The sequence below is a fragment of the Delphinus delphis genome, chromosome 7 (assembly GCF_949987515.2).
Source record: "Delphinus delphis chromosome 7, mDelDel1.2, whole genome shotgun sequence".
NCBI lineage: Eukaryota > Metazoa > Chordata > Mammalia > Artiodactyla > Delphinidae > Delphinus > Delphinus delphis.
The window spans coordinates 108,997,283-109,023,734 of record NC_082689.1 but is presented as its reverse complement, the minus strand read 5'-3'; the positions used below and the strand labels follow the sequence as shown (position 1 = coordinate 109,023,734).

Here is a 26,452-nt window from a genome sequence, read left to right as displayed (position 1 = left end):
AGGGAACTCCAGAGAGGTTTGAATGCTTGTGGATTGGCCTTTTGTTTCGTACTTTAATCAGCACACACCTCAAACTTGGATGTTCCTAAGAATGATATGTGGCCAGAGTTTCCTTCTTTGAAATGCGATGTGCTGAAACCCTCCTTGCACAGTGTCTCTGCTGTCGTCATAACGAATAGGCAGCTGCCTGTTCCGGCCCCTTCGTGACCCGTTCGGCAGACTGGGGCCTGAGTGGCCAGGTATTGGGGGTTCTCGCCGGCTCTCCCAGTGCCTGTGTGACACTGGGCAAGTCATGCAACCTCTCAGTTTCCCCTTCATTAGGTGGAAACCGTGGTGTTGAGAGCTGGTGTGTGGAAAGTGCCGGCCCCAGTGAGGAGCTGCTGCCCGGAGCTCTGAGGACACCAGGGCAGGAGGAAAGGGCTCTGGCTGTAAAGAGGGGGGGCCTGTTTGCAGGGGGATAGGAGAGGTTTGAGGGTGCTGGGGGTGAGCCTGTGCAGGGGGGCTGGGTCCCTGCCTGCCCTCGGCTGGAGCCTTGACCTGCAGGGGTGGACCACCACCTTCCGTCTCCTGCGGGAGCTCCAGGCTGGCCGGGTGGAGCTCTGTAGGGACTCAGGTCTCCTGGGACTGTGGCTCGATGCTGTCATCTATCTAACCCTCCACCAGGGGGAGGGACTTCAAAACAAGGTGTCACTGAGGCGTAGGCTGGTGTCAGGGTAGGGAGAGCCCAGGAGGTCTGCCGTCACGGCCCTCCAGAGGCCCCGGTCTCCTGTGTCCCCCTAGGTCCCCCATCATTGTTCTCAGTGTACAGCCCACTTCCTGAGGCTGGCCTTCACGACCTCGGGCCCGGCCCAGCTCACTTAAGCCATTTCCCTGAAGGCCTGTGATGTGCCAGGCGCCCCTGCAGGCACTCCACGCACATGTGCCTGTGGTCTCCCAGGCTGGGGTCGTTCGACCCAGTTGGCAGGCAAGGAGACCGAGGCTCAGAGAGGCTACGTGTCTAGTAAGGGACAGAGCTGGGTCTTCACGGCCCCAAAGCCTCTGTGTGCTTTCTCCCACTTTCCACGCGGCTTCTGAAAACTGCAGCATCTCCCTGGCGGTGGTCTCAGACTTTCCCCGCTGGCCTCAGCCTGCTCGCCCCTCCTCGCACCTGGAGCTCAGCTGTCCTGCTCCTGCCTTCTGCGGTGCTGATGGCCAGAGGGAGTTGAGGCTGTGCCTGTGGTTCCACCCTCTCTGCTGGCCCTGCCTGCTGTTCCAGGAAGCCCCGGAAGCTGCCCTCCCAGCTCAGGGTGCTTCACTCCCTGGCCCATTCTCCCTCATCACCCTTTCCTCCTGCATCTTCCCTCTCAGCTGGGCCAGTGTCCCGAGAGGCCTGGACATGACCCCCATACTTCTCTGCGCTCCTTCCAAAGGCCTCCCCTTCCGGACCTCTCCTCTCCCCATCAGAACCCTCCTGACCCTGGTGGGATGCAGTGGGAGTCGGCTGGCCTCAGGTACCAACCACCTAAGCTTTCAGGACAAGGTGCTGGGTGGCTCCTGTACCCCCGGTCGTGTTCCTGGGCTTGTTGGTCGCCTGGTTCATGGTTACCCGAGGGCAGGCCTGCCACACGCTGGTCCCATCCTACACCTGGGCTGTGCGTGTGTGTGTCCTTCGGCCGTGCTCCAGTGTCTCGTCCAGGGTGGAGGGGTCTCCGTCTTCTTGCCTTCCTTACAGGGCTGAGAATACTGTCTGAGAGAGAAGGTGCTGACACCCTTGGGTGAATGTTCCTTCGGGCACAGGCTCCCGAGAGGGAGCTCAGTGTGTCAGTGGCCAGAGAGGAGATAGCTGCCGTGCCCCGGCGCGGTATCCTGTAGGCCCCCAGTGCCTTGCCGTGGACAGCCCATCCGTGGCAGGTGTCCGTGAGGTGCAGGAGGCAGAGGGCAGGTGTGGGCTGTGCCCCAGGCCCTCACCTTCTTCTCGTCTGCCTCTTTGCAGACCGAGGGCACCCGGCTGCAGAAGGATCTCCGGACCTACCTGGCCTCGGTCAAAGGTAAGGGGCAGACCTGGCCTGGATGGGCGGGCTTCCTGGGACGCAGAGAGGGGGCCCTCCCCACGTGGAGCTGATGGGCGCAGAGCTGGGAAGGGGCAGCAGGGCTGTCAGGGATGTCCACCTACCTCCTGGGACTTCAGGGGTGGGGCAAGGGTAACCCCCACCACCACCCCCAATCAGGGGTCCCCATGGCCCTAGCTGCAGCATGGCCCTTCTGCCCCACAGCCATGCACGAGGCCTCCAAGAAGCTGAACGAGTGTCTGCAGGAGGTGTACGAGCCTGACTGGCCTGGCAGGGATGAAGCGAACAAGATCGCTGAGGTGAGTATGGGACCAGTGGCCTGGGCCCTTCCCCAAGGGCCCTTCTGACCTCAGCTGGCCGCCCGTCGCACCCTGCGGCGCCCTCTGGGACCAGCCGTTCTGGCCCTCACGTGCTGTGTGCTCTTGGACAAGTCCACCTCCCTCTCTGACAGCCCTCGCACTGAGATGGGTTTCCTGATGCGGTCCTGAGGCACCTCTCCTCTCTGCGCTGTGTCTCCCGGCTCGGGAAGCCTCCCTCCCTGGCCCCACCAGCCCTGGGCCTATCTGATCCTCAGGGTCACGTTTTGAAAAGGCAGGAGGTGTGACCCCATTTCATAGATAAGGGGACTGAGGTTCTGAGGAGCCGCCCAGCCGTGAAGCGATGGGGCAGAGCTGGCCCCCGGGTCCCTGGGAGGTGAGAGCCGGACCGGCTGTGGGCCGGCTCCCCTGGTGCGCGCTGCTGTGTTCTCGTCTCCCGCAGAACAATGACCTGCTCTGGGTGGATTACCACCAGAAGCTGGTGGACCAGGCGCTGCTGACCATGGACACGTACCTGGGCCAGTTCCCTGACATCAAGGTGAGAGGCGCTTGGTCTGTCCACCCTGCTGCGGCCTGGCAGCCTGTGTCGGGGAGCTGGAGAGGGAGAGAGGGCAGCCCAGGCCTGAAGGCAGGCCTCCCCCACTCGCCTGGCACGTTGTCCTCCAGGGCTGCTCCCTCTGAGACCAGCCTGCCAGCCCCCAGACCTGGGCCTTTCTGAGCTGGAAGCCCTGTCCCTTTGGGTCTCCAGACTATGGAAAGAGACCTCATGGGGCATGTAAGTGTGTGGCCGTGTCCCTGTGGAGTGCCTGTAGGGTTGACGAGGTGTATTAGGGGGCTGGAAGGCCTGGGTATGTGTGCCCCGTGTTAGGCTCTGTGTGCTTGGAAGGGAAGGTGTATAGTTGTGCGTGTCGCCTCGCACCTGGATGTGTTTGTGCGACTCCGCGTGTTCAAAAAGCCAGCTGCCTTTGCTGGGCCCGGGTGAGTGAGGACCCGTCGGTGTGCCAGGATCGCCGCCGAGGTGACTGGGACCCCAGGTGCTCCGGACATGCAGGCAGAGTTGTCTGGAGCTCAGGTGGTGACCGTAGTGCTGGACCCGATCCCCTGGGTGGGTGGGTGCGGGGGTCCCGGTCCACGCTGGCCACCTCGGCCACCCAGTGCAGATGCCTCAGGCTCCCGCAGGTGCCTTACGGGGAGAGTAGGAGGGAGGCAGGTGGTGGTGGCCCGGGCGGAGAGAAGCCCGAGGCCCAGGAGGCCTCTTTAAGGAGCTGAGGGCCAAGGGAGGGGGCTCGTCGGACGCGGCTGGCAGGAACTGACAAAAATGGTTCACTGTTGCGAGGACCTCCATAGAAGAAAGGACCGCAGAGGGCACGGACTGCCTCGAAGGGTGAGCTCTTTGCCACCAGGAATGTCCGAGAGACAGTCGCAGGCACGTCTTAGACGGACTTGAGCCTGGAGTCGGCTGCCCTGAGACCTCCGGGTGCATCTAGGTCACCGTGCCCGTGACCCAGTTTCCCCGGGTCAGCATCTCAGCGTGGGCGCCAGGCCCTGTTCAGCGCCCTCCTCCTTCTGTCCCCCAGTCACGCATCGCCAAGCGTGGGCGGAAGCTGGTTGACTACGACAGTGCCCGGCACCATTACGAGTCCCTCCAAACCGCCAAGAAGAAGGATGAAGCCAAAATTGCTAAGGTAAGGCTGGGGGTGTTGGGTGCTGCCGGGGAGTCTTCAGGGAGTGGCAGGCAGCAGGGCCGCAGGGGTCCCAAGCCCTCCCCCGGGGAGCCTTCTTCCTGTGCTGCGTTCACCGCACCCTTGGCGGGCTTGTTTGTCACTGCGCCCTGGCCCGTGGGCATCCTCAACCCCCTTGCCAGATGGCTTCATGGCTGGGGACTAGTCCCGGTAGGTCTGGCCAAAGAGCTGGGGTGGGGACGGCGCTGGGCCCAGGGCCTGAGTGAGAGGCTCCTGTGGGCCCCTGGGCGAGGCCCCCCTCCTGGCCCCTCCTGTAGTGCCGCCCTGTCCCCTGGCCCCTCCGCCTGCTCTGAGGCTGCTTTCCAAGATGAGAACAGGCCTGGCTTGGGTTTCACTGGCCCGGCCCCTCCCGGCCTGGCGCGCTCTGGCTGGAATTCCTTCACCGGATCCCAAGCGACCCTGCCACAGCTGGAACAAGCCGGGCGGGGGTGGGGCGGAGGTTGCACACACACTCTCCAGGTGAGGGTCTGCGGGCGGAGCCCCCCGCCCAGCCCGGGGCAGGACTGTGCTTGCTGAGCCCCTCTGCCCCTGCTAACGATTCTCACATTTTGCTTTGCAGTTGGAGTTCACCCCCTTCTCCGCCCCGCTCGGGGCACCCCTTAATTCTCAGCCTCGGGGCCTTTACCTGCTCTGGGGGGCCGGCCCTCTGGAGGGTGGCAGGTGTCTGTCACTGCACTGGAGACTGTTTGGACGTGGTGTTTAATGTCTGTGTCTCTGTTTCTTTCTCCCCACCTCCCTCCTGTTTCTCTACGCTCCTTGGCCTTGACCTTGACCTCCCCTCCCCCCCCCAGCCTGTCTCGCTGCTTGAGAAAGCCGCCCCCCAGTGGTGCCAAGGCAAACTGCAGGCTCATCTCGTAGCTCAAACTAACCTGCTCCGAAATCAGGTGACACTGGCTTCTAACCTTGCACGTGCTGGCGCCTTCTGGTTTGTCGTCCTGTCCTTGGTGCTGGGTGGTGCTGGGCGTCCATCTGCCCAGACGCCCTGGGGGGGGGAGGGGCGGGGGCGGGGGCGGGCTCCTCCCGGGTTGGGAGGCAGGGCTGTTTTCATTATGTCTCTGCTGCGAGAGCTCCTGCTTCTGAGATCTGAGGTCCAATGCAGGAAGCGGATAGAGGCTGGGGGCTCTGCTTGACCTGGGATGGGCCCACCTCTGTTTGCGTGGTGCCCGGGGCTCTGGTCGTCCTGGGACCGACTCTGAAATCCTAGCCTCCAGGAGCCCAGGAAAGCCTCGGAACCTTTGTCCTCTGTGAGGGCTCTTGCGGGGAGGGATGTGGTGTCGTTAATGCATTGTCCTTCAAGCTTCATAAGAACTGTGAGGTTGCCCTGAATGTACAGAGGAGACAAACCTGCCCAGAGAGGCAGAATCTCCTGCCCAGGGTCTCAGAGCCGCTTAGTGTCTGAGTTGGGGCTCACCCGACTCAAGCCCTGGGTCATTATCCTGGCTCCCTGGCCCGGGGCTCCATGTGGGTGGTCCTGCCACAGCTGGCCAGAGTCATGGTGACCCTTGTAAGTGGACCTGTAGGCCCCATGGTGCCCCTGGAGGGGACGCCGGGAAGGCTCTTCAGTCTGGCTGGGACGCTGAGACCTGGGGCCGAGAGGATTGGCTCTTTGGGAATTTCATGGAGGGCAAACAGTCCGTGTCACAGTGGTCCCTGAGGGCTTCCTGGAGGAGGCTCTTTGTACGAAAGTCATGAGTGATGACTACTATCCTGGCAATACCTCGGAATGGGCCGGGCCCTGGGTGAACACAGTGTGGCGAGGACCACGATGCAGTGTCCTGGGAGAGGTGGCCTCGTGGTTCTCAGTCCGGTGAAACTGACCAGGCTGTAGCACCCCTTCGTGGTCCTGGGGTGGGGGCAGGTGACAGAGGCCCCACCCAGGAGGTGGGGTTTCGCTCTGGGCAGCTGCCCCCTTTTATCTGGGCCACCTTCTGATTTCCTCACCTTCAGCCCACACGTATTGAATGCCTGTGATATGGAGAACTCTGGGCTCCGCGTGGGCTCGTGGCTACCTGTTGCCCGATGTCTTTTAGGCCAAAGCTGTGGGCCGACTTTGGAGGCACTGAGCTGTTGACAGCCTTACCTCTCCAGGGTCTGCGGTAAATGGCCGGGGAAATCTTGGACAGGCCCGTGTCCTCCCCTGCTGCAGGAGGTGGAGGAGGGCCGAGGGGCTGGAGTGGCCTGTCCTGCCTGTAGAGTTCAGGACTTCTGGCTGGAGGGGGAATGGGGCCACTCACCCAGAGCCAGGATTTCTGCATAATTTTCCCTGAGACGGGTTTGGCACAGTTGCCAGGTGAACATTTTTGTTCTGTGGGAGAAGCCCCTGGGAGACTGTGGGGCTTGGGGTGGTGGCCGTGGCCGCTTTGGGGCTCCCGGGATGGGTGTGGTTGGGGATCCTGCTGGAGGGCCCCCAAGCCCCCGCCCTGGAGGATCGGTCCTGGAGGATGGCCGGGGCAGGCCAAGGCACTGGGATCTCATCTTTGCATGTTGGATTGCAGATGTTTCGCCTTTCGGCCAAATTGACATTCCCATTTGGATCCTTTTCATTTGAGCTTCTCCTCCTTCTGCCCCACCCTGCCTCACGCCTGGCTGGAGGCTGGGGAGCCTTCAGGCCTTTGGCTGGCAGTGAGCTGGGGCACTTGGGGTCCCGGGGCTGCCCTGCTGGCTGACTTGACTTTGGGGAGACAGTGCCACCTCCTGAGGCTGTGCTCTCCTGAGCCGGCCAGCTCCGGATGTCCCCTGGGCTGCTTCCGAGCTGCTCCCCATGTGTGCTGGGGCCTCCCCAAACCTGCCTGCAGGGCCCCGGGGCCCTGCTGCATGGCGAGCTTTCCCACTGCTCTCCATGTCCGCCAGCGGCGTGTAGTGGAGCCGCCAGGGCTGCAGGGTCTCCCCCCACCTCCTGCCACCCCTAGTGTTTCTGAAAGAGCCAGGATATGAGGAATGTGACTCAAAGGGAATAAAAGACACAGGCCCTGACTTCTAGGAACTCTGAAACGGAGCCACCTTGTCCTTTCCAGCATTGCTGGGTGTGTGAACAGCGCTTGGTGCACAGCTATGAGCTGCTGTGCTGTCCGCCACCGTCTTGGCTACGCTTGTCCATTTGGGGAGTTAGGACGAGCATCGTGGGGACCGGAGTGGTGGTCTCTGTGGCTGTAGGAGCCGGGGCAGTCAAGGTGGTCCTGGAGGATGTGGGACTTGAGCTGGCCTGTGGGTACTTGGGTGGGAGGCCCACGTGACAGTGCGAGGTGCTGGAGGCTGGAAGTGTGGGTAGTGGCCCCCCATCAGGCACTGGGATTCTCAGAGGACTAAAGCAGGGATGATGCGGCCCAAGGCCTGGAGGGCACCGCAGATCTGACCCATTCCAGGAGTGGCCTGAGGCATGCATGCTTAGAGACGTTTCTTTTATTTCCTATTCGCCCTTTAATTTTTTTTGATAATATTTGTTTTTATTAGTATTCTGTGGACTCCCTTTAATTTTTAAATGAGATTTTAAAAAGTGAGGCGAGGAGCCCTTGCTCACTCTAGCAAGTTCCAGCAACCTGAAGGCCATGTAGTCAGGGGCATGGTGGCCCTTTTTCCCTCCAAACCCACCCCCACATTCACCACGGCTCGGCCCCGGCACAGCGGCGGGTAGGCCCTGACTCGGGCTGATGCTGGTGCCTGAAGCTGGATGGGACAGCTGGGGGGGCTCAGGTTGGATGGGGCAGCTTGGGTGTGCTCTGTGGCAGCTGGCGGTTCCGGCCAGTTGGCCTGCGAACGTGAGGCTGCCGGAGGAGAGTTTTCTCCTGGGCGGGGCCTCCACGTTCGTTCCTGGGCTGTGACTCAGAGCCTGAATCCAAGTCACCCCCTCTGAGTCACTGTTTCCTGCAGCGTCCTTCGGAATGTGTTAGCCGAGCCCTTTCTGGGGCCGGGGTCTGTGATTCACCCCTACCCTCGTCTCAGCCCTCGCCAAGCTCCTTTCTTGGGCTCTATGATGGGGTCTTAGCGCCACCGCCTGGTGGGTGTGGGCAGGCCTGGAGGGCGCCCGGCCGGCGCCCGGTCCCCTGCCCAGCAGCCCGGCTCCCTCCTCCCCTGCCTCTCGTGGATGTGCCCGATCTGCTGCCTCTGGCCTCAGTCTGGTGGGGAAGGGTTACAGAGGAGAGAGGGGTCGGGAGAGGGTAGGAAAGACTCTCCCAGGGAGGCCAAGTCAGGCTGGTGGTTGAGGCTGAGTAGGGGCCAGACCTGGGAGAGGAGGGAAGGAAGAGTCAGAGGGGCCGGCACGAGAGCTGGCGGCATGCGGACTCCTCGCCTGAGAGAGGCTCCCCTGGAAGTGAGCAGGGTCCCACCTGGCTGGGTCTGGGGCCTCTGCCCTTCCTGTGCCCCAGCCCCCTTTGTCCCTTGTCTCATGCTTTCTTGCTGTGCTCCTCTCACCTCCATCTTGGCGCATCTGGGCCAGATGTGGGGGGGCGGGGCGGGTTCTCCCTTTGGCCGTGGCTGCTCTGCCCGGAATGCCCCCGACGGGCCTGGCTGTAGGGGCCCGAAGGGCTGCATGGGGAGGTCTGCCCGGGCGTCCACATCCACTTCAACCTCCATCTTGCCCGAGCCCTGGTCCCCGTGCACTGGGGCGGGGGGGGGCGGGTCTTGGGAATGGGCGTGGCCTAGCCTGGGTGGGCTGGGACGGAGGCCTGGCGGAGGGGAATGACCCGTCCCGCCCTCCAGGCCGAGGAGGAGCTCGTCAAAGCCCAGAAGGTGTTTGAGGAGATGAATGTGGATCTGCAGGAGGAGCTGCCGTCCCTGTGGAACAGGTGAGGGGCGGGGGGGTGGCGGGCCGAGCCTCGGCCGCCCTCCCCTCCTGAGGCGGCATGGCCATTCTGCGTGCCCTGCTCCGTGCCCTCCCAGGGCTGGGTCCGGTGAGGGTGGAGGCGAAGCAGCCCGTGTGGCTCTCCTGGGCTGCCCGCCCTGGTCTGCAGTTCACCTGGCCCTTCTTCCCTCCCCCCTGCAGCCGCGTGGGTTTCTATGTCAACACATTTCAGAGCATCGCAGGCCTGGAGGAGAACTTCCACAAGGAGATGAGTAAGGTAGTGCCCCTGGGCTGTGCTCCACCTGCCAAGGGCCAGGGTCAGAGGCATGGGTGGGCCGAGCTTCCTCTTCCCTGCTGGGGTTGGACACATGCTGGTGACCACAGGGGGACCCTCTGGGCCCCTGAGAAACAGTGTCAGGGCCCAGTCCTCAAGGAACAGAGTGTCAGGGCCCAGTGGGAGCTGCTGGGTGCTCTGGGGAGGCTGCGAGTGGGCCCCAGGGGTCCAGCCCCGGCCCCCTCCCAGCTCCCAGTTCTATCCTCCTTACCTGGGTGGAGCCCACCACCCTCAAACTGGAAACGTGCTCTCAGGCAGCCTTGGCCCAGGGAGCTCAGTGTCAGAAAATGGTGGCAGTTTCCTAATTTGTAGGCAGATAAGAAATAAATTACTAAAATTTTCCCAATTAAAAAAATGTTTTAAGTTTGCTCTACCTACAGAATCCGGCGCAAGCTAATCTGGGTCTGATTAGCTTAAATTCTTATGTTGTGTTGTCTTCATCCTGATTGAACTGGCAGTTAAGCTGCAAAGCTGCGTTGGAGAAACGTGGCGTTGGCAGCTCCCTCCCTCCCTGTGCCCTGGGTGGACCTGACTTTGTCTCCTGGGCCCAGAGGAATGAAGTGATTGTGGGGCATTCCAGGCCCAGGGCAGGAGGAGGGCTTTTGCCAGCTTGGGGCCTGTCCTGAGTGACCACCCTCAGTATGGTTTCTTGCCTGGTAGGCCTTCCCTTTCCTTCCTACTTTTTCTTCTTCCCTTCAAAGATTTGAGACAACTTGTAAAAAAATTTAAAAAGACAGAGAGAGGTGTTTTGGGAAGAAAACATTTATGTAAGGTGGGAGGAAAATTCAGTTCTGGGCTTCCTAGTGGCTAAAGCAGAGGGAAGTATACTCAGTAAAGAGAATCACGAGGTGCATGGGGTAAGCCCCTCGTCTTGCCCGGGCTTTTGGTGAAACCTCTGGCAGTTGTAACGTGGCCTGAAAGCATCTTGGCAAGTGACTTCAGCAATTAGGATCAACAGTTAATTTGCCAAAACAATTGAAAAAAATTAAAAACAGTACAAGCTCTATGGGGCATTTTAAGAAACGCCCCGTAAGTAGGAAGAAGAAAAAGGTGGTCCCAGAAACAGTAGCTGTTCTCAGGGCAGCCCACTGCCTCCTCCTTTTTTCCTGTGGGTTTTCTGGGACAGGTGTGCTGGTTCCCTGCGCCCAGTGATGGGAAGAGAAGAGCTTGCTCCTGGTTGGGGCACGGGCACAGGGGAGGGGCTGGTGGGGAGGAAGAGAATCAGGGATGTTGTTAGGGAGAGGGGGGCTGTTTGGTGGCCCCCAGCCAACCGGCTTGCTGTCCCTCCTGCAGCTCAACCAGAACCTCAACGATGTGCTGGTCAGCCTGGAGAAGCAGCACGGGAGCAACACCTTCACGATCAAGGCCCAGCCCAGGTGTGTGATGCCCCCCCCTCCCCTGCCGAGGGCCGCTGGGGGCTCAGGGAGGTGAGGTCTGGGGCTGGGCTGTTTGCTGAGGTCCTTTCTGGCTGGGCCTCCCTGTGCTCAGGGGAGCAGGTGAGGGCCCCCCTCCTCCTCCACCCCGTGTCCCCTCTGGGAAGGAGCTGCCCGGGCAGCCTGCAGCTCCCCTGCCTGGGCCTGGCTTCCCTATCTGTGCAGCTTTGCAGGTGGGCCCGGGGACTAAATGATTCAGCCCAATGGGAAGGGAGCCTTCTCGTAGAGCGGGGGCCTGGTCCCAACCTTATCCGAGGCCCCGGATGGCGGGAAGGGGGGGTGCCCTTGTTCCTGCCCTCTGCCCAGAGGGGAGCCCTGCTTCCTGGGGGGAGAGCTCCAGGGAGGAGGGGAAACGCCTGGGCCTCGGCCGTGGCCCGTGGGAAACCACGGCAAGTCTGAGATTCCCCTTCCTTTCCGTCCGTGAGCTGCCCTGCCTCGCAGCACAGTGTGGAGAGCAGCGATGCACCTCGCCCTCCTCGGCTACAAGGCGGGTGATTGCATCTGGTTCTTGGGGTAATTAGGGTGTCCCCTAGGAGGAGGAAGGCAGTCAGTATTCAGCGAACGTCACTGTCCCTCTTGTCCCCTGCAAACACAGTATGTGTGAGGGAGGGGGCGGCCCACAGGGTGCCCTGGGGGCAATAAAGGCCAAAACGTGTTTCCCAGGTCACCGCCTGGCCTGGAGGTCATGGTGGCGCGTCCAGGATGGGTGAGGGGGGTGGAGGGCGCCGCCCACCCGGGCAGTGCAGGCAGCGGGGGCCAGGCCGCCTTGGGAAAGGGCTGGTCTGAGGGGAGAGGAAGGGCCTTGGAGGCTCGTGAGCCCCCTTTGCAGCAAAGCGGGCAGCCAGGTTGCCACCTCTCCCAGGGCCCCCCACTGACCCCGGTCCTTCTTGGGCCCCAGAGCTCCTGTGGCTGGACCCCGGGCAGGGCGGGTGGCCAGCGCTGTCCCGGCCTGAGCCGCCTGCCGCCCGCCAGGTCCTGCTTCAGGGCAGCGTCCTCTTTTTGCTTGTTCCGTGGGCACCACCTCAGCGTGCCTGGCAGGACACGGAGGCCAGCGGGGGCCCCAGGACGGGACAGCCGGGACCGTGGGCAGGACTGGGCCCTCTTCCCGGCCTCCGGGAGTTAGGAGGGCTTCTGCTCTTAGCCCTCCTCTGAGCAGAGGGGCTGCCGATGAGGGAAGGGAAAAGGCCGGGCCCACACCTGCATTTCCCCCAAACAAAGGCCTCAACGTCCCGCCCGTCCCCACAGAAAGAAAACTAAACTGTTCTCGCGGCTGCGCAGAAAGAAGAACAGGTACCGGCAGTGAGTGCTGTGTGGTGGGGGCCTCGGAGGCCAGCGCCCCGGCCCCTGTGCATGCGCCTGGCCCTGCCCAGGGCGCCACTAACCCCTAACTCGCCTTCCTGTGTGTGGTGTGCGTGTTGGGGGGCAGAGGGGTGTCGGTGGGAACGGAGGGCGGGCAGACCGCCTCAGCACGTTCCTCTTGGGCTGCGGCCTGACCAGGAGTGGAGGAAGGGAGGTCCGGAGGCTCAGGGAGAGGGCTGCTGTAGCCCCGCGGTGTGTAGGAATTGTGTGTGTGTGCGTGTGTGTACATATGCTGGATGTATGTGTATTCTTTAAGGAGGCAAAGACGTTCCCATAAAACACATTCAGTAAAGGTGAGAAGGAACCAGCGAGTCTCCCACGCATCTGTGCCATTGTCTGGCCCCCCGCCATGCTCGGGCAGGTGATGGGGTCACTAGTTTCTGTCTGTCCTTCTAGACCTGCCCGGTCCAGCACAATGGCCGCCTGCCTCATGTGGCTGGTGGACACTGGAAATGTAGCCAGGGTGACTGAGGAGCTGAATTTTTAATTTATTTAATTTAAACAGCCGCCTGTAGCTCGTGGCTGGTCTCAGTCAGCACTGTTCTACAGTTTCTTTAGGCAAGTACAGCATAGATTTTTATTTTGCACCCAGTAGCGGGCCGTGCACACCGTTTGTCCTTGTTGGTACTGAGACTCGACTTGGGGGCCTCACCCTCTCGTCCCCGCTGTGAAGACCCCCCCCCCGTTTATTTACCCCCTCTGCCCGTTGCCTCTGCCGGTTCCCCGGGTTCCCCGGGAGGACCCGTGGGAGCAAAGGCTCGGGGCCTGGGGAGCGGGGCTGGCTGTGCGCTGGCGTGAGGGGTGAACGGCAGGCAAGCTGGCCCGGAGGCCCGTGGGCTCAGGCTGAGGAGCGGGGCCGCCCTGAGCACAGAGGCTGCTGCGTGACGCGTGGGGGTGAGACTCACCTTGCTTCTAGGATGCGTGGCTTTCTCCTGCTGTGGGGCTCGGCGCCCCTGCACCTGGTGGAGGCCTGAGGGAGGCTGGCCGGCCCCTGGCGGCGGCTCCCGGCTCCCGCCCTGGTCCCCCCGCCCGGGGCCCCGCAGATCTCAGCTCCGGGTGTGGTTGTCACTGTGGTTGTCCAGGGCAGGCCCTGCTGCGGACACCTGCCTGTTCCCAGTGCTCACGCCTGTGTTGCCTCATTTCTACCTGTCCTTCTGCACACGAATGTGCAGTTTCACACGTGGGTGCACAGGGACACACACTTGTGCACACGTGGGCGTCACGTTTTTCCAGTGAGTCTGGACACACCCTCAGTTTCCCAGGATCTACGTGGACACACACACGTGCGTGCACATTTTCACACACGGGTCCCCGGGGCATTGGCACGTGCACACACCCTGTCACACGCACACCTTCCTGGACGCCGCGGCCTCCCTGCATCCGGGCCCCTCTCTTGTCTCGCCTCCGCAGTGACAACGCCCCTGCGAAAGGGAACAAGAGCCCCTCTCCTCCGCCTGATGGCTCCCCTGCCGCCACCCCCGAGATCAGAGTCAACCACGAGCCCGAGCCGGCTGCTGCGGCCACCCCCGGGGCCGCCCTCCCCAAATCCCCGTCTCAGGTAGGCACGTGTCTCGGTGGCCTGTCCCTCCCTTCCTTCCTCTGCCTCCTGCTCTGCCGCCGTTCCCCTCCATCCCTGTCCCCTGTCCCTGCCGGCCCTGGCTCCTCTCCGTGGCCCCGGCCCCTGCCAGGGTCACAGGGGCATCTGTGACCGTCTGTCTCCTCCTTAAGTGTCCCCCCACCTGCACCTGCTGTAGCATCCCCTTCTCTCCTTTCCCCTGGCCTTTGGGCTGCTTGACCTTCTCCGTCTTCCTTTCCTCCCGAGACAGTCTCCAGGGGAGACTGCATCCAGATCCGTGCAGGTGGCTGCCTCCCCCTCTTCCTTGCCTTCTTCCTTGCGGGGGGCCATGTGGGACTCTGAAAGGGGCATCGCGAGGAGGGGCTCAGTGAGGGGAGAGGGAGGGGGAAGCCCGCTCCCCCCGTCAGTTTTCTCCAGGTTTCTGCAGCGTCCCCAGGGGCTGCAAAGGGAGGAAGGAGGGGTGGGGTCCGCCAGGCAGGACCATCTGAGCCCTGCTGGGCTGTCCCCTGGCCCTTCGGCTCCTGGCCCGCTGGACAGCTGATTAGGAGAGCGACGCTAAGAGGGTGTTGAGAGCCTGCACTTGACTCGAGCACTTGCTCGGGGCCGGACCCCGCGCCAGCCTTTCTGTATTTTCATTCATTGTCCTCACAACCAGCCTGTAAGGCAGACGCTGTTATCACCCCAACGACAAGCGATGAAACCCAGGCCTGGGCCGGGGGGGGGGGGGGGGTGACTTGCTGAGGTCCCCGAGTGGGCAGGTGCGTGGCCCTCTGTGGGGCCCTGGCTGTGTGCTGGCCTCGGGGGTGACGGCCAGCGGCTGGGCTGCAGCTCCTCCAGGGGTTGGGGTGGGCAGAGGGCCCGGGAGTGCAGGAGCAGAGGCAGGGGGCTGGACGCCCGGCTCTCTCTCAGCTCCTGTTTCTTTCCTCAGCCTCCCCCGAGGGCGGTGAGGGCCAGATCCTCCGAAGCCAGCCCCTGGCGGCCCCGCAGGCCCTTCTTTCTTTCTTTTCTGTCCTGTTCTCTCCTCTTCTCTCTTCTTTCGCTCCCTCGCCCTCCGCCCTCCCCTCTCTCTGCACAGGGTTTCCGACCGCCTGCTTCGGCCCCTCCCGGGGGCCCCTGTGGTCTCGGGGTCCGTGTCTCGGGGAGCAGTGGCTCTCCTTGTTTCGTCCTCCTCGGCGGCTGGGGGTGTGACTAACGTGGCTTTGTCTCTGTCTGTCTCCCTGGCCCCCATGCTCTGCTGTGCGGCCCCCCAACTGCTGCCGACCCCCAGCTCCGGAAAGGCCCACCGGTCCCTCCGCCTCCCAAACACACCCCGTGCACGGAGGTCAAGCAGCAGCAGACCCTCAGCCTGTTTGAGGACACAACTGTCCCTGAGATCAGCGTGACCACCCCCTCCCAGGTCAGCCGCGGCCGCCGCGGCCCAGCTCTCTCTCCCTTCTCTCGCTCTTTCAGGGTGCGCATGACCTTTCCCCCCTCCCACCCCCGGTGCCTCTGCCTCAGGAGCAGGGGTCGGCTCTGGGCCTCTCTCTCGCACGTCCCTCCGTCCCTCCACCCGTCATCCCTCATCTCTGAGCACGTGGCCAGACCTAGGGACACGGGCAAACAGTCCTAGTAGAGACCGTCAGCTGCACAGTGGCCTCTCCGTTCCATTGATGCTGTGGCCAAAAGGGGCAGGGAGCACGGAGGACCTGGGCCAATCATGGAAGGCTTCCTGGAGCAGGTGACGTTTGCCTACGAGCAGACACCGTGCGTTGGCCAGAGGTGGTAGCGTGCGAGCGTGTAGGTCAGGATGGGTGAGGGACAGGCTCAGGATCTGCCGCGAGTTCCGTGTGCGACAGGAGAGCACTGCTTGGGCAGCGGTGAGGAGGTGACTCGCAGGGTTGGGAACACCTGCAAGGCGCTGAGACTTTAGCTCCCAGAGCTGCTGACCCCACTTGGAGCCGGGGCTGTGGCTGGGCCGCAGAGCCCGGCTCCTGCTGTCCATGCCCTAGGAGGCACGTAATGCCCATCCCCAGGGGGACGGAGGGAGGGCGGAGCAGGGGAGGTCACTGTGGTGGCAGGGGGGTGGGCCGCACATGGTCGGGTCAGCTCACAGAGGCCGCAGTGCGCCGACCACTCCAAGCCTGGCCTCCGGGCCTCACAGCCGGGCTGCCCTGTCCTCGCCGGGTCTCGCCATTCGTGCAGGCTGGCTAGTCCCAGGCTGTGCTGGGCCCACGTTGCAGCACTGCTGTGGGCTTGTCCTGCCCGGGTCTCCGGGTCCTGCCTTGTGCAGCTCAGAGGTCTGCAGGGAGGGGCAGGGCTGGGGCTGGCACATCGGGGGAGAGGCAGTTAGGAGCGGAGGACCGTTCTCTCCGCGATGAGGGACCGTGGGGTGAGTGGGCTTCAAGCCCCCATGGGAGGACTTCGGGTCGGAGCTAGGAACTTTCAGTGCAGGGCGGCTGGGGGAGGGCGGGGGTTGCCCTGCCTCGGGGGACGGGAGGGAGCCTTCCTGGAGAGCCTGGCTGAGGCTGGCCCCGGGCACTCCCGGGGCCTTGGGGAAACTGTGGCCTCAGGGCAGCCTGTGGCTGGGACGCCTGCCGCCTGGAGCCTACCTTCGCCTTGGGGTGCACTTGAGGGCTAGTAGACACTGTGCAGGGGGTGGCGCCAGCCGCTGACCTACAGGGCCTGGTTCAGTCCCCTCTGGGAGGGGCTGTCCCCACCTCACAGGTGAGGAATTGAGGGCCTCACCTGCAGCCAGGCTGCCCGTTGAGCGTGGCCCTTGCGCCCCTCCGTGCTCTCTGCATGCCTCCCGTCTGTCCTTCCGCCCACTCCTCGGAGCCGGGGCCCCGCCCAGCGGGGTTGGAGAGCGCTCGCCAGGGTGCTTTGCATGGGGCTGGGGTGGGCTGGTCCCCCCAGGCTGCTGTGCCGACAGCGCTGCTCTGCTGGGCTGTGGTGAGTAGCCTGCGTGCCTGCCCCCGAGGCCGGTTCCGGGCCTGCATGGTGGGAGGCTGGCCTGCTGGGAGGTGAGCAGAGCGTGCGCGGTCTGCCCTTGGCCTGGTGACCCTGTACCCTTGGAGTCTGGTGGGTGGGGCGGCGGCTGCCTGGGCCTGGCTGGCTTCTTAGAGGGGTGGGTGGTGGGGCCGTGAGGGGCAGAGAAATGCTGCCTGCAGCCGGTGAGGGCACCCAGGCCCAGCCTGCGCGGCCTCCCGGACACTCGGTCCCCTAGAGGTGGCAGTGACCTTCCTCCCAGGCTCGTTGGACAGGGCTTGACTTGAAGGAGAGTCTGTGGCTGGGGATGAGTGTGGGGCGGGAGTGAGTCCCCTGAGCTTGGGCCTGGGCCCTCTGCGCTCTGCGTCTTATCCCCTGAGCTGTGCGCTGGCGGCACCAGCCCTTCTCAGGAGTGCGGGTGTTGGGTCTCCCCACACAGGCCGCAGCTCAGGTGGGAAGGCCCCCCCTGGAGACCTCTGCCCATGCTTCCAGGTCTCGGGTCCTTCTAAATGGAGGACCTCGGGTGCTTTGGGCTGGAGAGTGTGTTCCGTCAGTTCTGGGCCCCATCAAGGGAGTGGGGAGGGAAGCTGGCTGGCCTGGGCTTGCGGGGCTGTGGCGCTCCCAGCCCTGCCTGAGGGGAGGACCCTGGGCTGAGCCAGGGCAGGCATGTCCCCAGGGAAGCCCCTTGTGTGAGATGGGGCCACAGGGGAGCAAGCCCTCCTCCCAGGAAGGCAGCGTGTCTGCTGGGCACTGGTGCCAGGCGGCTTGCCCTCCAGGGTGGCTCTGGGAAAGACGCTTTTCTTCCACGATCGTCTGGCCCAGCTTACTGAGGGGCTGGCTTCTCACAGTGTGGACAGGGCCACTGCGGCCCGTCTCCTGGGGCCATTCCTGTTACGTGCACATCCCAGGGCTGCACTCAGCCCCGCTGAATGGGAAACTTGCGGGGGCTGGGGAGGGACGTGCAGTGTGAACACGGGTGCTCAGGTGTTGGGGACCCCCCCCGCCCCCTCCGTTACGACGGGGCTCCTGGGCTCTGTGTGCTGGCTCGGCCCTGAGCTGGCTGGGGGTGGGTGTCACCACAGGACTGCCTCTCAGTCTGTGGCAGCAAGGGGAGGCCTGTACCCGTCCAGGGGCCCTCCGAGCCGGGGGACTCAGTGTGGTCTTGTCCAGCCCGTGCCTTGGCCTGGGCCGCTGCTGGGGGGCGCAGGCCCGGGGAGGCCTCCTCGGCCTGCAGGATGGGACAGACGCGAGACAGTTGGGGGCTCGGCCTTGGTCTGGCGGGTGGCTGCCTGGCGGCTGGCCCCGCCCCAGGTGTGTCCTCGTGTGGGCGGAGCCTTGCCGGGGGTGTGGTGTGGGGCGTGTCCTCGTGTTGGTGGGTGTGTCTGGGAGCGGAGCCTGCTGTGCCGCCCTGGCCGAGTGCTCACAGCCTGGCACTAACTGCCTTCCTTCTCTGCCGCTGTTGCCAAGTTTGAGGCCCCGGGGCCTTTCTCGGAGCAGGCCAGTCTGCTGGACCTGGACTTTGACCCCCTCCCACCTGTGGCAAGCCCTGTGAAGGCGCCCACGCCCTCTGGTCAGGTTGGTGTGAGCCCACCACTGCCCACGGGCCCACCGGCCTCTGGGCCCCGGGGCCTGGGTTCATGTCTGTCCTCCGGCCACGTGGGCCCATCTCGGCCCAGGCCTTTGGGGGTCCTGGGGTCACCAGGCTCCCCGCCCACTCACTGCCCTTCCCCTGGAGCCCTGGTCCCCAGCTCTTGTCACCTCCCCTGGTCCTGACCATGGGAAAGGGAAGAGGGCGGACACAGGTCAGCAAGAGGACCTTCGGGACAAGGTCAGCTGAACACTCACCTGGCAGCTTACACGGTCCATCTCAGCACCCTCCTGCCCCTCTCATGGTGGCAGCCCCGGGTTCGGGCACTCCCTGGCCTGGGGGTCTCAGTAGCCTGGAAGGTGTCCAGGACTTGGTGCTCTGGGGACCGCAGAGCCCGGCTCTGTTCTGCCTGCCCTGTGCCTGCTGGGCTCGAGGTCCCTGGGATGGGTGCGGGGTGGGGGTCCCTGGGGACTGCTTGCCTGCCGCCGCCTCTAACCTCCGTGCTAACTCTGTCCTTCTCCCCTCTGCTGTGCTCAGTCAATTCCGTGGGACCTCTGGGAGGTAAGCTGTGTTTGCTCTGTGCCCACCCTGCCTCGTCTTGCACCTGGCTGGTTCACAGGTGCACACGCACACGCACGCCTGGCCGTGCCCACGCGCACAGGGAGCTGTCGGGCCTCCAGCTCGTCTGCTTCCCCCCCCGCTCCCCCCCCATGGAGACACTGGGCCTTCAGCCAGGCCCTGTGGGAAAAGGCTCCTCAGCTTAGCCTCTGAAGAGTCCCCCGTGGTGCAGCCCAGTTGTCAGGGCCTGTGAGTGGCGTAGACAGTGACCAACTGGTCCCCGAGGGTGGATGGGGTGTCCCCGTGCTGGGCCAAGGCCTGCTGGGTAGGGGGGCCCTGGGGTGGAGGGTCCTTGCCTCCGAGGAGCTTTCTGTCAGCAGGGGCCCCGCAGGGCAGTGGCACCAGGGAGCTGCTGGGACAGAGGAGGGGGGAGAGATGATTCGAGAAACAGGACAGACAGAGCGAGGCCAGGCGCCTGCCTGACAGGTGCTGCCATCACCTGGTGGCTCAGACATCCACGCCCTCAGGGAGGACACGGGATACCCCACAGCTGGTGACGCGGCTCCCGCAGGACCAGGAGGGGCTGGCGAGAAGGCCCTGCAGCCCAGGCTCCGGGGCTCGCAAGCTCCAGGGTATTTCCCTGGAGGAGGCCAGAGAGAGCCACGTGCTGAGCTGCGTGTGACACATTCAGTGTCACACCTTCCTGTCCCCTGCGCAGTGGTGGGAGGAGGTGTCCCTCTGGGGAGTCTCTGTCTGTGCCCCGTGGGGCGGCCAGGCTGCAGGTGCCCATCTGCTCCCGTGGGCCCACGCTGGGCTGCTCACGACCTTCTTCTCTTGTCTCCCGCCCCCCCCCCCGCCCCCCGCCCCTCCCACCCTGTTCTCCCTGGTGGCCCATCACTAGCCCACAGAGAGTCCAGCTGGCAGCCTGCCTTCCAGGGAGCCCAGCGCTGCCGAGGGCACCTTTGCCGTGGCCTGGCCCAGCCAGACGGCCGAGCCGGGGCCTGCCCAAGTAAGTGCCCCCGCCAGCCCCTCACCCGCCCCCGGCCTCTGGGGGTCTAGCATGGAGGAAGAGCCCGGAGGAGGGGGCACAGGACGGACAAGGCCACCGTGGGACTGAGGGTGAGGCTAGGGCCCTGAGCCAGGAGGCCCCGGGGCAGGGCTGTGGCTCAGTCAGGTCAGCCCCTCACCCCGCTCGCCGACCCCCGCCCCAGCTTCCCAGCTCAGGACTCCCACGGTGGGAGGGAGGCATGTCTCGAGCACCTCCAGGTCCATGGTGGGCACTCTCCAGAATTCTTTAACCTGCAGCCTGACCTAGACATTTCCTCCTGCAGATGAGGAGGTGGGGGCTGGGAGGGCCGAGTGATTGCTCCCAGAGCTCAGAAGTGGCTGCAGCCTGACTGCAGCCGGGCAGCGTCCGGGGTGCCCTGCCTGGGCCCTCGCCACGGGAGCCACCTGTGAGGGGCCAGCGGGACCAGGCGGGTGGCAGGAAGCCGAGGCCTGGCCAGGGCTTGGGCTTAGAGGGCAGGGCCTGTGAGGGAGGCTCAGGGGTGGCAGCCAGGGGCCTGCGCTGGGCTTCTCAGCAGCATGTCACTCGGGGTCCGTGTGTCTGCCAGCACCTTCTCCAGCCGCTTCCGTGCCCGGAGCCTTTCTTTGAGGGGCTCCCTGTACCAGGCAGAGGCACTGGCTCTCCGTGGCCCCTCTCCTTGTCCCGGTCTCAGCGCCCCATCCTGTGTCTGACCCCATGCTGGCATTTATGTTGCAGCCAGCAGAGGCCTCGGAAGTGACGTGTGGGACCCACCCTGCGGCTGGAGCCCAGGAGCCCGGGGAGACGGCAGCAAGTGAAGCAGCCTCCGTAAGATGACAGGGACCAAGGCCCTGTCTTTTCTCCCCGCCGCCCGCGGCTCCCTAGCCCCGTGTCTTGCTCTGTGCTGGTCCAGGTCATGGTTCCTGGTGAGGAACCTGGAGGCAGGCTGGTCTGGCATTGGGCACAGACACCCCCTTCTCTGCCCGCGCGGCCCCGCCCTCCGGGACCCACTCCCCGCCCTCGCTAACCTGCGCCCCCTCCCGCCAGAGCTCTCTCCCCGCGCTGGTGGTGGAGACCTTCTCGGCAGCTGTGAACGGCACTGTGGAGGGCGGCAGCGGGGCAGGGCGCCTGGACCTGCCCCCGGGGTTCATGTTCAAGGTGAGCCTGGCCTGCTGACCCGCAGCCTTCGGCTGCCTCCGTGGGGGGGGGAGGACGCTGGGCCCGAGGCTATGTGGGGGGCCCAAAGCCGTCCCTCCCCGACTACCCGCCCTCTGCTCCCCGATCCGCGAGGTGGCTTCCGAGCCCCGCTCCTGCTACTTTCACCTTCTCCCGGCGCCCACGGGGCTGCAGGTGGGACAGAGGCTGCCGAGGAAAGGCGTGTCAGCTCTCCCCACCCTCTGCAGGTGCAGGCCCAGCACGACTACACGGCCACTGATACGGACGAGCTGCAGCTCAAAGCTGGGGACGTGGTGCTGGTGATCCCCTTCCAGAACCCAGAGGAGCAGGTGAGGCCCGGTCTGCAGGGAGGCGGCGCGGCCAGCAGGGGGCAGCAGAGCCACGCCAGCCGACCCGCGGCCTCTCCCCACGGCCTCGCCTTTGCTTCCGCCTCCCTTCCCTGCGGCCGGCACAGTTCCCCTTTTCTGCTCTCACCCTGTCTGCCCCCCTCAGTTTCTCACTTCCTGCTTCTTGCTTCCTCCTTTCCTCAGCCTCTGTCTGCCTTTCTCTCGATTCTCTGCATCCTAGTTCCTTGGGCCCCTTCTCCCTTCCAGGCCCCCCCAACCCGGGCCCCCCTCCTCCAGGACCGCATCCCAGGCTGCCCCCCACCCGCCGCTCTGCAGCCTCCTGTTGGCCCCAGGTGCCACCCTCCAGGCTGGCCCCGCCCTTCCCTGCCCATGTGACAGACCCCCGAGTCCACAGCCCTGTCCCCAGCTGGTCCTCACCCTGTGCCTCGCAGACCCTTCTCGTGCTGTGGCCTCTCCTTGTTGTGAAGGTCCTCAGAGTGGGCTTTGCTGAGCAGAACTGCCCCCTCTCCTCCCCCCCAGGTCTGGATGGGCTGCTTTATTCAGGTCGCTGGGGCCCCGCAGCAGGAGCCCCTGTTTGTGGGGTGCTGGCGGTCCAGTGGGGCTGCCCACATGGGTATCCAGGTGGCAGCCACAGTGCAGAGGGGACCTAGTGGGACTCTAGTCCGTTCAGTCACCACCATGTCCGTGTGGTGGAATTGTCAGAGTGGCCGAGGGTGGGAGGAGGGCTGGATTGGGGTGAGGCCAACCTGGCTGGGGCGTCCTGGGCTGGGGCTTGAGGACAGCAGGTACTTACTGAGGCCACCGTGGGCTGGGAGGTTTGAGTGACAAGGATTTCCTGGGCCTGGCGCTGAATCAGCCCATTTTCCTAAAGCCCCAGGTCCCCGCCGATCTCCCCAGTGGGCCAGCCCCGGGCTAGGTGGGGTTTGTAGGAGCAGACTGCTGGTCTCCCAGCCCACAGTGGGAGCCATCTGGGATGGGTGGAAGTGGCTCAGGGTCTAGGACAAGGCAGGTAATCCTGCAGGTGGGTCCCAGGCATAGCCCCGCTGCAGGGGCAGCGATGGCAGGGGGTGTGTGGTCACTGCAGGCCCAGGGGTCAGGGCTTGTCACGGCTTGGGTAGATGAGCCCTCTGAGGGGTCACTATTAAAGCAAAGGTCAGGTTCGACTCCGAGGGCTTGGTGGGATGGCCTCAGGTCACTCTAGAAGCTTTCAAGTGGTCAGTGCTCAGCAGAACTTTCTGGCATTGTTTGTGGAAGGCCGGAAGAACAGTTGATGTCCTCCTCGGTGATGTGGCCTCTGTGGGCACCAGCTGGTGGGAAGCTCTTTGGTGGGGGATTGAAGGAGTCGTTTAGGGGCGTTTGGACCAGTGCAGCAGTCAGGCTGCCTTCCCGCCTGAGGACTCACCAAACAATAAAGAGTTAAATGCACCTACTGCAGGGAGGGATGGCTCCTGGGCTGGGGTGCCCGGTTTGGGTCTCAAGAGAAGAGCAGGGAATGCTGCCTGGAGGAGGCGTCCTTTAAGGCGGGTGTGACGGTCTAGAGGAAATGAGCGGCCAGAAGGAGGGCTCGCCCTGTCGGGGTGGACGTCGTCCTCCCCCAGCCCCATGCAACGCGCTGGCTTCCCCTCAGGATGAAGGCTGGCTCATGGGTGTGAAGGAGAGCGACTGGAATCTGCACAAGGAACTGGAGAAGTGCCGGGGCGTCTTCCCCGAGAACTTCACCGCGAGGGTGCAGTGAGAGCAGAGCGGCTGGTGGTGCTGCGGATGCGTGAACAGCAGCACCTTTTCCCGAAAAATGTGTGTTTCTTTTTTTTTTTTTTTTCCGTTTTTGTTTTTAAACTTTTGAAAAGCAAAGGGAAATTGAGGGGAGAGACCTAAGCCAGGAGGTGTCTTCCCAAAGATGAGGTGGTTTTCCAAAGAGCCTGGTTTCGGCGAGTCCGGCGGAATCGCCAGTGTTCCTGAAGCTGCTGTATCCCCTAGTTGAGTTCCCGGCCGCCTCCCCCGCCCGCGCCCGCTGGGTGGCGCCACTGCCGCCGCCTGGGTGCCCGGCCGCGGGGCGGGTCCTGGGGGCCGCCGCGCACCGCGCTTGCCTGAAGCTTGGGCCGGCCGCCGGGGCCGGGGCCCTCCTTTCCTGGCAGCTGCCGCGGGTGGCGTCCAGCGTCCCCTGAGACCTCGGGCCCAGACACCAGCCTGGCCTGGCCCTGCCCCGCAGACGTCTGTGTGCTGTTTGAAAATAAATCTTAGTGTTCAAAACAAAATGAAACAAACAAAAATGACAAAAGTACTCAAAGTGTGTGTGTGTGTGTGTGTGTCCCTCCATTTCTGTCTGCTATGCAGTGCAGCCGCGATTATCTGTGCTTTTGTCCTGAGACAGCCCACCCAGCAGGCCCTCTGCCCTGACCAGCACCCCTGCCCGTGCGTGACCTCCATGTCCTTTGGGGCTCATCTGGGCCCGGACCCGGCAGGGGCTTCGGCCCTGTTCCGTGATGTTTTCACTGGCTGTTGGTGGGGATGCAGGAGATGGGGGCCAGGTGACGGGAAGGGCAGACAAGGGGCTCGAAGAGCCAGCTCTGTGCCCAGGAGTCTGCTGGGTGCCGCCCTCAGTGACCCTATTTAGTGCGTGTGAGAACTCGGGGGCGGTACCAGGGCAGCATTGCACAGGTGAGGAGTCAGGCTCGAGGGATTTGGGGGTTTTGCTGGTGAGTGGTGGGACAGGGGCGGGAGTAGGGGCAGGGGCTGAACCGGAGCAGTTGGCCCCCGGGCGCGGGAAGGCCTGACGGGCTGGCTCCGCCCCGCTCCCCACCTGCCTCTCTTTCTGGCATCAAGGCCCCCACTGCACGCAGCCCGGCTCTCCAGCTCCATCAGTGGACGCGGGCTGCTCTGAGTGGCATGTGGCGCATGCAGCAGTGGCCTGGGTCCTTCCCGGAGGCTGCTGGAGTTGTGCTCTTGGGCCCAGGGACCAGCCTGGACTTCCAGGTGGCAAGGATTTATCTCTGCATAAATCTCTTCTGCAGAAAAAGCAGGTGAAAGGGCTGAATGTTGGAGTCTTAGCTTTATTTTTGGGTATAACTCCTGAGCTTTGTTTCAGGTGGCGGGATGGTCACTGCCGTGGTTCTGCCTTGTCCTGTGTCTGACAGTGTCTGCTCTGTCAACCAAAATTTCTATGAGCAAGGAAATTGTGAGAGTGGGGCACAGGAAGCTGATTTCTATTGCCCCTGCTTCGCAAGCTTTAGCATTTCCTCCTTCCCTCCCTCCCTCCCTTCCAGGCTGACAGGTTAATTCTCTTGCCCAAAGCCACTCAGATCATTGTTGTTGGAGCCAAGCTTGAAGCCCAGACCAGGCGAGCTCCACTGAGCTTCCAAACCTGGGGTGTGTGTGCCCTGGGGTCTGTGGAGGCCTGCAGCCACGGTGCCAACACGAGAAGCTTCACTTTTATTTCATGATGAGAAATTTAAAGACATTATTCAGGAGACAGTATTTGCGTTAGGTTTCTCACAAGGTGAGATTCAGAGAGGTTTCAGCTGGTGGCTGACCCTCAAGGGGGTCTCCCCCCTTGCAGCTGGGGCACTTTGGCAGGAAGAGCCCTGCTTTGTGTCAGGTGGGGCCTGCAGGGAGCTCCACGTGGGAGTGGGGAGGGAGCCGGCCCTGCAGGGACAGCTCCAGCCCAAGCGAATAAGTAGCTAGCTCGAGGCCTGGGCTGCGCCGAGTGTCTGGGAGCTGGGACATCTCCAGGTGTGCGTCAGTCCAAGAGAGCTCAGAGCCAGTCAGCTCACACCTTGTCGGCCTCCCCTCCCCATCCTCGAGGCCACAGCTGCCCCTGGCCTCCCCTCCTTCCGGCCGGCTCCCCAGGAGGCCTTCCACAGTGACTCGGACGCTGTCCAGCCTGCCGGCTGGCCTCCTCTTTTTCCTCCTCGGTTGGATTTGGGAACCAGGCTGGCATTGCTTCTCTTGGTTCCACTGGCCTGCAGACCCTCGGCTCTGCCTCTGGGAATTCAAGTGTTCACACCTCTAGCCTCACCACCCCAAACACCAGGCTCTATGCAGGGACTCTGTGACCGAACGTTGGGTTTGTTGGCTCAGCAAACCTCAGCTGGTAAAGTCTTCAGCGCCTGAGGTGGGTGGGCAGTTGGGCTGCAGCTCAGGCCCTCCGAGATGCTCCCGGTTCCCCTGTGCCCTGAGGGTCAGCTTCATCTTTGGGCTGCATCCTCAACAGTTTCAGGTTTGATGTCTGCACACCCCACCCAGAGCGGCGGGGGACTTCCTTCCCAGAAGCACCTCAGCAAAGCTCCTTTGTCTCATTGGCCAGAACTGGGTCAGGTCCCCAGTGCTGAATCAGCCGTGTGGCCAGGGGTGGGACCTCAGGATTGGCCCCAAACTTACAAGGCCTTGAGATGGAGGTGGGGTTGGGCTGGGGGGCTGGGGAGAGAGGACACCTGAACAAAAATTTGGATATAGCTTCCAAGGAGAAGAGGGATGGTTTCTAGGAACTGGAACCAGTGACTGTGCACACCACGGTGGCTTCCAGAAAGGGCCGAGAGACCAGGGAACGTACCTGATGGAGACCATAAGTGTATGTGTGTGACCTTTGGGAGACCCTGGCTTTATTCACCACATCCAATCTATCTCAAGGTCAGTGTGTGACCGGTGAACACAACCCACGCAGGGCTGTTCCTCCATGTTCCAGGAGTAATGTTCACCGACCGTCCCCCGCTCTCCCGCTGAAGATAGGACCTGTCCCACTACTGGAGACCCGTGTAGACTGTGACCTTCCCCAGCCGCTTGGAGACGTGTGGCTGGGGATGCGCCTGTGTCTGCATAGATCCAGTCTCCTGACTGTTCATTCACTGTTCATCCGGTCACTGATTCGTTCCTCGCATCTCCCACAGGAGATTACAGAGATCATTCAGTGCAGCTCCTACCCCGCTGTGCTCAGTCTGGGGAGAAGCAGACGGGTACAGTTAAGACCACAACAGGTGCTCTCGTGGTGGTGAGTCCAAGGTTCTAGAGACAGAAAGGCGCCACCACCTGGCTTCACACGGGAGGGGGTGTCTGCGCTGAGCCTTTAGAGTTAACGGGGGTCCCCAGGAGCTGACGTCTGGGGGGCCTACCTCAGGCAGAGAGAAGCGGGCAGAAGAGTAGGTGAGTCTGGGGGTGAGGTCAGTGGAGGTGGAGGGGCCTGTGAGGGCTCAGGCTCTCGCAGGGGGCCTGGAGC

At 63.5% G+C, this 26,452-nt stretch overlaps 1 protein-coding gene across 12 annotated transcripts in view; it reads left to right on the top strand.

The window, feature by feature from the left end:
* The window catches only part of BIN1 (bridging integrator 1), a 55,661-nt gene extending 32,137 nt beyond the window's left edge, over positions 1–23,524 (top strand). For 2 of the 12 annotated variants that reach the window (XM_060016956.1, XM_060016960.1), the window contains exons 3-19: positions 1,973–2,027; positions 2,253–2,347; positions 2,808–2,903; positions 3,943–4,050; positions 4,899–4,991; positions 8,803–8,888; positions 9,086–9,161; positions 10,512–10,594; positions 13,421–13,568; positions 14,854–14,982; positions 18,018–18,125; positions 18,676–18,699; positions 19,598–19,705; positions 20,459–20,548; positions 20,768–20,878; positions 21,124–21,225; positions 22,871–23,524. In XM_060016956.1, the coding sequence (XP_059872939.1) occupies positions 1,973–2,027; positions 2,253–2,347; positions 2,808–2,903; positions 3,943–4,050; positions 4,899–4,991; positions 8,803–8,888; positions 9,086–9,161; positions 10,512–10,594; positions 13,421–13,568; positions 14,854–14,982; positions 18,018–18,125; positions 18,676–18,699; positions 19,598–19,705; positions 20,459–20,548; positions 20,768–20,878; positions 21,124–21,225; positions 22,871–22,978 (1,620 nt within the window). In that variant the 3' untranslated portion in view covers positions 22,979–23,524. The remainder of the gene's footprint in view (positions 1–1,972; positions 2,028–2,252; positions 2,348–2,807; positions 2,904–3,942; positions 4,051–4,898; positions 4,992–8,802; positions 8,889–9,085; positions 9,162–10,511; positions 10,595–13,420; positions 13,569–14,853; positions 14,983–18,017; positions 18,126–18,675; positions 18,700–19,597; positions 19,706–20,458; positions 20,549–20,767; positions 20,879–21,123; positions 21,226–22,870) is intronic. The other 10 variants (XM_060016958.1, XM_060016957.1, XM_060016959.1 and 7 more) reach the window with 10 other exon arrangements.
* The last annotated feature ends 2,928 nt before the right edge of the window (positions 23,525–26,452 follow it).